The sequence below is a fragment of the Macrobrachium nipponense genome, chromosome 3 (assembly GCF_015104395.2).
Source record: "Macrobrachium nipponense isolate FS-2020 chromosome 3, ASM1510439v2, whole genome shotgun sequence".
Classification (NCBI taxonomy): Eukaryota; Metazoa; Arthropoda; class Malacostraca; order Decapoda; family Palaemonidae; genus Macrobrachium; species Macrobrachium nipponense.
Window position 1 is genome coordinate 41722148 of NC_087202.1, and position 11959 is coordinate 41734106.

At 36.2% G+C, this 11959-nt stretch overlaps 1 protein-coding gene across 1 annotated transcript in view; it reads left to right on the top strand.

Moving 5' to 3' along the window:
* The first annotated feature begins 1181 nt into the window (after positions 1-1181).
* Positions 1182-11959, top strand: part of LOC135221709 (legumain-like) — a 10865-nt gene continuing 87 nt past the window's right edge. The window contains exons 1-10 of the mRNA XM_064259464.1: positions 1182-1300; positions 2410-2526; positions 2904-3001; positions 3779-4085; positions 8126-8195; positions 8650-8768; positions 9285-9461; positions 9665-9775; positions 10210-10377; positions 11805-11959. The exon at positions 11805-11959 is cut by the window's right edge and continues 87 nt beyond it. Of these exons, the coding sequence (XP_064115534.1) occupies positions 1283-1300; positions 2410-2526; positions 2904-3001; positions 3779-4085; positions 8126-8195; positions 8650-8768; positions 9285-9461; positions 9665-9775; positions 10210-10377; positions 11805-11930 (1311 nt within the window). The 5' untranslated portion in view covers positions 1182-1282 and the 3' untranslated portion in view covers positions 11931-11959. The remainder of the gene's footprint in view (positions 1301-2409; positions 2527-2903; positions 3002-3778; positions 4086-8125; positions 8196-8649; positions 8769-9284; positions 9462-9664; positions 9776-10209; positions 10378-11804) is intronic.

Here is an 11959-nt window from a genome sequence, read left to right on the forward strand (position 1 = left end):
GAGTCGATGTAAACTTGCTGTACCTCCATGGTATAGTAGCCTCAAAAAAGAAGCAATCCAAGAGCACGCACTTCCAAGCAGGATCATCCTCGACCAACGGTCACGCTAGTCACTTAATGCTTCATGATAAAATTTAGGCTGGATAGGTGAAAATTACAGAAGAGTTGACCCGCCTTTCTCGGCTGCTGAGTGAAAATGCACTACTCGTCTTCAAACGCTGGGACTAGAAGTAAACTTTTGAGGTGGATTAAAGGTTTCGTTCAGTCTCAAAACTCTAGTATCAAATTTAATCATTTTAAAGGAGGAATTTTATGGTTGCAAACTATTGATGCTTTTCCAAACTTAAAACGTAACATTTTGAAACTGAATGAGTCTCCAAAGCAAGAGCACGAACTAACCATTATAAATAATTTAAAACTTTTCCCCCCCCCCAAAAAACCCACTCGTAAAATTTTGAAACGAGCGAAGAGTAGAAATCAAGGACCATAAAGGGTGGACACTACACTCAAAGTTAGAAAGAACAAAGTGAAAAAAAAAAAGTTTCACTTTTTTTTCAATATATATATATATATATATATATATATATATATATATATATATATATATATATATATACATATATAGATATATATATCATATAAATATATATATAAAGATATATATATAGATCCTATATACATATAGATATTTATATATATATTATATATATATATATATAGTATATATATTTATATATATCAAATATACATATATTATATATATATATATATATATTATATAAATATATATATATATATATATATATATATGTATTATAATTTATATATATATATTCTCTATATATATATATATATATATATATATATATATATCTATACATATATATATACATACTATACATATATTATTCTCTATATATCTATATATTATATATATTATAAGGAAATTCTATAATATATATCTATATATATATATATATATATATATATGATATATATATAATTATATATATATTAATATATATATATATCATATATATATATATATATAATATATATATATATATATATATATGTGTGTGTGTGTGTGTGTGTGTCTGTGCGCGCGTGCGTGTTTACGTCTCTTGGTGAGGGTGATGGGATTTCCGTACGCATATTTTTGCTTTCTTCTGTTGAGGGCCAGAGAATTCTTGCGCAATACTGCTTATCTCTGTTGTGTTCTTGAGTATATAAGATGGAAACTCGAGAAGCTTTATCTGCTCTTTGCAATTTTCCTCTACTGAATGCAGCTTCTCACCGGCGTAAGTCAAATATTATAGTGAAACCATTATAGTGACCAAATCTAATATATATATAAATATCTATATATTAATATATATATATATATATATATATGTATATATATTATATATATATATATATATATATATATATGTGTGTTGTTGTGTGTGTGTGTGTGTGTGTGTGTGCGTGTGTGTAATATGTTATGTTAAAGAACGCAGTAGTGAGTGACGTGCTTAAGTTTTCCAGTAATAGGATTACGCTTGATAATACGGGAGAAATTAAAAGCTCATCATAATTCCTTGTTGACAGTTTCTTGTCTGTGTAACCAGCACTAATTTCCTCGTATTAAATTAGATGGCTTAGAAGTGCGCAAGGAATTTGTCTTTTATTTACCTGCCAATTGCAATCATATACAATTTATGTCATGTAGAATTCTTCATTTACCTTGATATATTTTCCCTATTTTCTCAGGTTGTCGTTTTTCGTCTCATTACTTATATAAGTTAGGAAGCTTTTTCCATTTGCTTATTTTTTTTTTTTTTATGCTAGAAAGTTCATAAAACGATGCATTTTTGACCTCTTCACCTGAGAATGTGATCTCGGGTTTCATCTCATAACATCTTTCTAGAACACCTGTATTTTCTATAGTAGCCAACTGATTAAACTTTGCCATCGTTTCTTTCCTTTTTCCCGTAATATATTCATAAAGTTCATTTAAGCTTCCCTGCGCAGTTTCAGAAACGTTTTCGGGCATTTTTATTTTTCTCCTCATGAGATTTATCAACTACATATAAGTTTCGCTACTCATCGATTTAAAAGGTCTCCAAATGTCATATTTTCACGTTTTAGCTCTGTGATTTGTCATTATTCACGTAAATGCAAAGGCTTAGTACTTTTCTTCCTCTGAAACTGAAGGCAGCTTTCATCTTGGAGATTGAGTGACTAATCCTAGACCAAAAGAAGAGCGGGTAGAGTCCTAGTTACACTGTGTTAGCATTTTATATAAGGAAAAAGATCATCGTTATTGCAAATTGAAAGTTCTTATTTTCCTTTATGTAATATAATTGAACTATGAAATTTAAAATATACCTAATGTCCCTGACATAATTTGTCAATCGCCCAACAGGTAATGAACCTGAGAATTGGAATCTTAGCCCTACTATCGGCAATATCAGCTGTGAATGCCGACAACTGGGCTGTTCTTGTCGCCGGGTCAAAGTCTTGGAGTAACTACCGACATCAGGTACGGAGCGGAAAGAGAGAGAGATAGAGAGAGAGAGAGAGAGAGAGAGAGAGAGAGAGAGAGATGTAACGAAATTTACATCTTATAAGACTCCTTGCTACCTAACACATGGGGTATACACGGTTTTTTGTCTTAAGTGCTAACAAACATTCTGTAAAAGATAATTATGAAATAAAGTAAGAGAGAGAGAGAGAGAGAGAGAGAGAGAGAGAGGCACCATTATAAAGAGTGTATGAATGAAATTGCTTGGAAAATTGCCGAAGACCTTCTTAAGCAATTTATTGGTCAGTTATGTTTAATAATTATTTTATTATGTGAAGGAGAGAATACGCCTTGTTCAATCAATGGAACATGTTTAACCGAAGTCATCTTTCCAGGCAGGAGTCTGTCATGCCTACCAAGTTCTGCATGACCATGGGATACCCGATGATCACATTGTGGTTATGATGTACGATGACCTGGCAGATAATTTTGAGTGAGTATTATTCTTTATTTCTGTAATACAACTCGCAGTCGTTACTCATTTGGACTGTTGCTCCCGTAACTAAACATCTATAATGTAAATCGCCTAACCCAACGACGCATCCTATACTCGGTTTTTTTTTCCATCTGTCCACCCCCCTGTGGTGTTTGCGAATGGTAACACTGCGTCCCGGGCTTTTAGATATTTACATTCAGCTTACATCAACAATAATAATAACATCCGATTTCGAATATTAATGGGGTAATTCGCAATCAGTAAATTATTAAAACACTTTTCAGTTGCAAATGTACACCCAGATATCCTTTTATTTACCTGAAACTTGCACATAGCGTACCTATCTAAAGCCCTGGACGCAGTGTTACCATACGCAAACACCACAGTATAGTGAGATGCAGAAACATATAAACATAAGTTCGTTAAGACGTTTGCTAGTAAATTACACATTCACAATTCCAAACATTAATTACAGAGAAATTGCAGATACAACAGCCATCTGAAAAAGTGATGTTCGTCTGTTTGCATTCGTTACATAAAGAGGAACATGAAAAACGAAGAAAATAAGCTGTGCAGCAGACCTGACTCAATCATGGCATAGTAATCCTTTCTAAAACTATAAAGTATGATTAAGACTGCTCTAATGGTTCCTAAAATATTACGTCAACTTAATTCTGAGGAATTATCTTTAAAACAACTGTTTAGAGAGCAGGGGACCTACTGAAACCAAAAACAATAACTTATCTTGAAAATAAACCGAGGCCTTTCCAACAGAAACCCAACCCCAGGCGTCGTCATAAACCGCCCAGACGGTCCCAATGTCTACGAGGGCATCGTCAAGGACTACACGGGTCGTGACGTCACTCCAGACGTTTTCTTCAAGGTTCTGACGGGCGACGAGGCGGGAGTCGCTGGAATTGGCTCCGGCAAAGTGATCAAGAGCGGGCCCGAAGATCACATCTTCATCAACATGGTCGATCACGGCAATGTCGGTTTCTTCTCCTTCCCCTCCGACCACATGTACGCCGATGATCTCTTCAAGGTTATCAAGGACATGCACGACAACAACCAGTACAAAGAGGTGAGTTTGTATCAAGATGGCTTTGTATCGAAGATAAGATCAAGATAAGACTGTATCGAAGGCAAGAACAGGATGACTTTTTACCGAAGATAAGAACAAGATGAGACTGTATCGAAGGTAAGAACAGGATGACTTTGTATCGAAGGTAAGAACAAGATAAGACTGTATCGAAGGCAAGAACAGGATGACTTTTTATCGAAGATAAGATCAAGATAAGACTGTATCGAAGGCAAGAACAGGATGACTTTTTATCGAAGATAAGATCAAGATAAGACTGTATCGAAGGCAAGAACAGGATGACTTTTTATCGAAAATAAGATCAAGATAAGACTGTATCGAAGGCAAGAACAGGATGAATTTTTATCGAAGGTAAGAACAAGATAACACTGTATCGAAGGCAAGAACAGGAGGACTTTGTATCGAAAATAAGATCAAGATAAGACTGTATCGAAGGTAAGAACAGGATGACTTTGTATCGAAGGTAAGAACAAGATGAGACTGTATCGAAAGCAAGAACAGAATGACTTTTTATCGAAAATGAGATCAAGATAAGACTGTATCGAAAGTAAGAACAGGATGACTTTGTATCGAAGGTAAGAACAAGATGAGACTGTATCGAAAGCAAGAACAGGATGACTTTTTATCGAAAATGAGATCAAGATAAGACTGTATCGAAGGCAAGAACAGGATGACTTTGTATCGAAAATAAGAACATGATAAGACTGTATCGAAGGCAAGAACAGGATGACTTTTTATTGAAGGTAAGATCAAGATAAAACTGTATCGAAGGCAACAACCGGATGACTTTGTATCGAAAATAAGATCAAGATAAGACTGTATCGAATGCAAGACCAAGATGACTTTGTATCGAAAATAAGAACAAGATAAGACTGTATCGAAGGCAAGAACAGGAGGACTTTGTGTCGAAGGTAAGAACAAGATAAAACTGTATCGAAGGCAAGAACAGGATGATTTTGTATCGAAAATATGATCAAGATAACAATGTATCGAAGGCAAGAACAGGATGACTTTGTATCGAAGGTAAGAACAAGATAAGACTGTATCGAAGGCAAGAACAGGAGGACTTTGTATCGAAAATAAGAACAAGATAAGACCGTATCGAAGGCAAGAACAGGATCACTTTTTATCGAAGGTAAGAACAAGATAAGACTATATCGAAGGGAAGAACAGGAGAACTTTGTATCGAAAATAAGAACAAGATAAGACTGTATCGAAGGCAAGAACAGGAGGACTTTGTATCGAAAATAAGATCAAGATAAGACTGTATCGAAGGCAAGAACAGGATGACTTTGTATCGAAGGTAAGGACTAGATAAGACTGTATCGAAGGCAAGAACAGGAGGACTTTGTATCGAAAATAAGATCAAGATAAGACTGTATCGAAGGTAAGAACAGGATGACTTTGTATCGAAAATAAGAACAAGATAAGACTGTATCGAAGGCAAGAACAGGATGACTTTGTATCGTAAATAAGAACAAGATAAGACTGTATCGAAGGCAAGAACAGGATGACTTTGTATCGAAGGTAAGAACAAGGTAAGACTGTATAGAATGTAAGAACAGGATGACTTTGTATTTAAGGTAAGAACAAGATAAGACCGTATCGAAGTCAAGAACAGGATGACTTTGTATCGAAAATAAGAACAAGATAAGACTGTATCGAAGGCAAGAACAGGAGGACTTTGTATCGAAAATAAGATCAAGATAAGACTGTATCGAAGGCAAGAACAGGAGAACTTTCTATCAAAGGTAAGAACAATATAAGACTGTATCGAAGGTAAGAACCGGATGACTTTGTATCGAAAATAAGATCAAGATAAGACTGTATCGAAGGCAAGAACAGGATGACTTTGTATCGAAGGTAAGAACAAGATAAGAATGTATCGAAGGCAAGAACTGGATGACTTTGTATCGAAAATAAGATCAAGATAAGACTGTATCGAAGGTAAGAACAGGATGACTTTGTATCGAAGGTAAGAACAAGATGAGACTCTATCGAAAGCAAGAACAGGACGACTTTGTATCGAAAATAAGATCAAGATAAGACTGTATCGAATGCAAGAACAGGATGACTTTGTATCGAAGGTAAGAACAATATAAGACTGTATCGGAGGCAAGAACAGGATCACTTTGTATCGAAGGTAAGAACAAGATAAGACTGTATCGAAGGCAAGAACAGGATGACTTTGTATCGAAGGTAAGAACAAGATAAGATTGTATCGAAGGCAAGAACAGGATGAAATTTTATCGAAAATAAGAACAAGATAAGACTGTATCCAAACCAAGAATAGGATGACTTTTTATCGAACAAGATAAGACTATATCGAAGGGAAGAACAGGAGGACTTTGTATCGAAAATAAGAATAAGATAAGACTGTATCGAAGGCCAGAACAGGCTGACTTTGTATCGAAAATAAGAACAAGATAAGACTGTATCGAAGGCAAGAACAGGAGAACTTTGTATCGAAAATAAGATCTAGATAAGACTGTATCGAAAGCAAGAACAGGAGGACTTTGTATCGAAAATAAGAACAAGATAAGACTGTATCGAAGGCAAGAACAGGATGACTTTGTATCGAAGATAAGAACAAGATAAGACTGTATCGAAGGCAAGAACAGGATGACTTTGTATCGAAGGTAAGAACAAGATAAGACTGTATCGAAGGCAAGAACAGGATGACTTTGTATCGAAAATAAGATTAAGATAAGACTGTATCGAAGGCAAGAACAGGATGACTTTATATCGAAGGTAAGAACAAGATAAGACTGTATCGAAGGCAAGAACAGGATGACTTTGTATCGAAAATAAGATCAAGATAAGACTGTATCGAAGGCAAGAACAGGATGACTTTTTATCGAAAATAAGAACAAGATAAGACTGTATCAAAGGCAAGAACTGGATGACTTTGTATCGAAGATAAGAACAAGATAAGACTGTATCGAAGGCAAGAACAGGATGACTTTGTATCGAAAGTAAGAACAAGATAAGACTGTATCGAAGGCAAGAACAGGATGACTTTGTATCGAAAATAAGAACAAGATAAGATTGTATCGAAGGCAAGAATAGGATAACTTTGTATCGAAGGTAAGAACAAGATAAGACTGTATCGAAGGCAAGAACCAGAAGACTTTGTATCGAAAATAAGATCAAGATAAGACTGTATCCAAGGCAAGAACAGGATGACGTTTCATCGAAAATAAGATCAAGTTAAGACTGTATCGAAGGCAAGAACCGGAAGACTTTGTATCGAAAATAAGATCAAGATAAGACTGTATCGAATGCAAGAACAGGATGACTTTGTATCGAAGGTAAGAACAAGATGATACTGTATCGAGGAAGAGAGAAAATAAGACACATAAGACTATCGAAAATAGATCAAAGATATAAGACTGTATCGAAGGCAAGAACAGGATCACTTTGTATCGAAGGTAAGAACAATATAAGACTGTATCGAAGGCAAGAACAGGAGGACTTTGTGTCGAAGGTAAGAACAAGATAAGACTGTATCGAAGGCAAGAACAAGATGACTTTGTATCGAAGGTAAGAACAAGATAAGGCTGTATCGAAGGCAAGAACAGGATGACTTTGCATCGAAGGTAAGAACAAGATAAGACTGTATCGATGGCAAGAACAGAATCACTTTTTATCGAAGGTAAGAATAAGATAAGACTATATCGAAGGGAAGAACGAGATGAATTTTTTATCGAAGGTAAGGACAAGATGATCTTTATATAGAAGGTAAGAACAAGATGATTCTGCACCAAGGATAAGAACAAGATGAGTTTATTTCCAAGTTAAGAACAACCATATGAGTTGGTATCGAAGGTAAGAACCGATACATAGAGGTGACTTTGTATCAAAGGTGGCAACAACAAGGGCAAAGAAATGACTTTGTATCGAAGGTTGGTCAGCCTAAAGTATCTTCGATATTTGTCATAATGATTACTGCATGCTTGAGAAGAAATTGCACTGCAATAAAACTTCTAGTTCACTTACCCTGAGCTTTTATGACCTTTCAGATGGTGATGTACATGGAATCATGTGAATCAGGGTCCCTGTACGATGGCATCTATCCAGATAATATTGGGTGTAAGTAGTCAATGGCATCAGTTCTATCATCGTTCATCAAAAGTTCACAATTATATCAATAAATTGCATTATTGTAAAAGTCAGAAAAAACGACACTGAATTTTTTAGTAATATCATTGTTGTCCAATTAGGGATCAGTTAAAATATGTTAATCATAGTGTGACAGCTCCTACACAGATGGAGTGAACAATCGTCAGCAGTGAAATAATTATCTTGAGAGCATAGAGGTATAACATAAGGAAATCTAAGCTTTAGCTTTCAGGACAACAGAACTCCTAATATTGAAAGTTAGTTAATGAGATATTCAGTTAATTTTATCAGCACTGCAGGCACGATATGGAAATATCCCTTTCCAGTCATTACAATAAGTTTGGAGACGAAATGTCATAAGACGCAAGAACACGTGATTCATATAAAAACACCTTTACTTAGGGAAATAACTTTCACCTGACAGTTTATGTAACGACCTCGGCTGACCCCTCCGAGTCTTCCTACGCTTGCTATTTCGACGAACTCAGAGACACGTACATTGGCGACCAGTTCGGCTGTTGCTGGATGGAGAATTCTGACGAGGTTAGCGGTTTATGTAGCGGGTGAAGGTTAACCCTGTCAGCTCTTTCTGTGGCGGGATACATCACGACTTATCTATTACATATTCTATCGTCCCTGTGCAAAATTTCTGTTTGTTACATACTTATGCAACGATGCAAACTTTGACCTACACACATTCCTTTTCGGTATTGCTTCTTCGATGCCATGAACATTATATCCCCTTTTATCTTTCCAATTTTTACATTCATTCATGATCTCAACAGAGTTTAGGACGAGCTAAAGACTTACACCTGCTTCCATTCCTTTAAATCGTAGTTCAGTCTTGCAAGGTGATTCCTCACCGATAACCATTTAAGAAAGAAAAAAATAAATGCTAGTTTAAACGTACTGCCTAATCCCTTCCAATAAGTTTACAACATGAAGACTTAATTCCTGGGTTCATCATTCCTCCCTGATCTCTCTCTCTCTCTCTGTCTCTCTCTCTCTCTCTCTCTCTCTCTCTCTCACACACAGCTTTTTTTTGTTTGAATTCGACAGAGTGACCTCACTACACTGACCCTAGGGGACCAGTATCAAATCATATACGAGTGCAATTACCAATCACACTCTCCATGGTATGGACAGCCATCTATGCGGGACGAGGTCGTCGGTGTTTTCCTGGGAATGGGAAAGACCCAGCAGAGGAAGTCTTCTGGAGGATCTCGTTCCAAGGACGTGAGTCTGTTTATTTATCTATCTATTTATTCATTTATATTTATTTTTAGTCTCCTGATCTCATCTCTCTTTTACGTTTTACATATTTCGTTTACTGAACAACGCATTAGCGAAACCATTTAATTCTTGGTTGCTTTAGCCAACAAGCAATATTGAATTGGATTTTTCAACTAGTGATTACAGCCTGGTTTTCAAAACCGCAGGATGCTGTACCAAGCGTGGATGTACCTCTCTTCATCTTGAAAAATAAGATGAAAAAAGCCAATGGTGACGAGAAGATCGCGCTTCAGGCTCAGATTAACGGCTTGTTTAAGGTAAGCTAAATTTACCATTACTTTCACTCGAAAGTATTATCACTTTTGTTATGCGTTTCATCTTACAATTCTTTTAAAGTAGCTTCATCAACTCTTTTTTTTTCGGCGGATACACCCTAAGTGAATTCATACAGTGCTCTAGAATTGCTTGCTTTCATGATTCAGCCACTTTCGTTGACAAAAAATTCCCGTACATTAACATGTGAATTTGTAGATTATGGAAAAAATTCCACATCTCTCTCTCTCTCTCTCTCTCTCTCTCTCTCTCTCTCTCTCTCTCTCTCTATACTTCCATCAGCCTACCTTCCTCAGGCTTCCCATCTATCTGTTCATATATAAAGAGGACTAGGAATTCCCATAAAAGTATGTAGTTTGTTGTCATGAACACATTTAATCTAACTTATGCGACTATATCTTATCTTCGTGTTGTCCAGAAACGAGAATTCGTTCAAGAAACAACCAAGAACATCGCAACGCTGGTGACTGGCGATGAAGAGCTGGCGGAATATTACATTGAAAATCCGATGAGAAAAGTCAACGACTGGGCCTGTTACAAAAGAGCCGTCGATGCCTTCAACGATAAGTGCTTCCGGTTTGGAGAGGTAAGAAAGTAGTCTTCTTTAAACCCCTTCTTAACAGATGCAAAACTGCTCTTTCAGTTTGATTTAAATTCGTAAGTGCCAGTAGATAATGGCCTGGTAGATTCAAATCCATTCTTTCAAGTTGACCATATCCTGAGAGATTTAAATTGGGAATCTTTAGTTAGCCACAGCTTGACAGATGCACATTGAAGCTTTTTCAGTAAATCGCAGTTCCACGCTTGTGGCTCGTGGGTTCAAGTAAATTCCAAGTTTGAATTCCTTTACACTTTCGATTTTTTTTCTCTTAGTTATGACAATAAAAAGCAAGAGGATACTAATTACAGTACCAGAAGCAATGATGTTTACGTCATTACTGTCACTCAGAGATTGCTCATGTGGATTTCTTGGACACTTTATACCGTTTTCGCGGTTTCCAGGAGATGTTTGCCTATTAATAAACCGAAATTCTCTTATATCAATAGAAAACTGAAGTTGAGAACTAAGACTTCCATCAAGCTTGACATGATGTAGTGAGATACTAATTTGCCAGAAGATATTCACATAACGATTAATATTCTATGTCAATAATCGGTGATTAAGTACATTATCAAAAATGTTAATGGGGTAAATAGGGTATATACCTTGATATTCCCTCCATGGTAAATGTTGTATCTACCAAAGTTACCTTGATGCAGAGGCTAAAATTCAATATCCAGGCTATAAAAACATTCGTTTTCTGCAGTCACTATGCAGCGTCCCTTCGGCCCCTAGCTGCAACCCCTTTCATTTCCTTGTACTCTACTTCCGTTCATATTCCCTTCCTTCCGTTGTACTCTCCACCCTCTCTTAACTATTGTTTCATAGTGTAACTGCCAAGTTTTCCTCCGTTTACAGCTTTTAAACCTCCTGACTCTCAGTTTTCTTTTCAGTACTAAATGACTTCTAGGGTCCTAGCACTTGGCCTTTGGCCTAAATCTTATATTCCATTCCATTTCATTAAGCATACCAAGAAGTGGCCTCTGCTTGACAATTTACTACTTGAAAAGTCTTGACCATCAAACATAACGTGTTCCTTCCACTTTCATACATTTCCAAAAGGCACTTCGGCTAAAGAAAACTTAATCTTTAAATTTATGACGTCAACATAAATGATGCTTAAGTTCTGTAGCTAAATAACAATTTAGACCTTAAAATTTCTTCAATTTGATGTAGCGACTGTCTTTAACTTCTGAAACCTTTCCCAAAATGCCCTGTGGCTAAAGCAAAAAAATCTCAAAATTTATTGCATCCGCATAAATGGTACGAAAGTTCTGCTCCTAACGAGCAATTTGGACTTTCGTCTTCCTTTTGTTATAAATAACGAGTGCCTTCCTCTGCACCCATCCCCAAAGCGCCCTAAGAAAAAATAAATTAGATAAAAAAAGAATTTAAAAAAATCGCCGTTGCAGAATCCTTTCGCCATGACAATGACTCCGACGCTGTTGAACCTCTGCGAGAACAACTTCGGAGCCGATAACATCGTCAGGAGAATCGAACAAGTGTGCAACTTTGGATTTGTTAGCGGCATCGAGTAATGTAAAACTCATTTAACAGGGAACAAGAA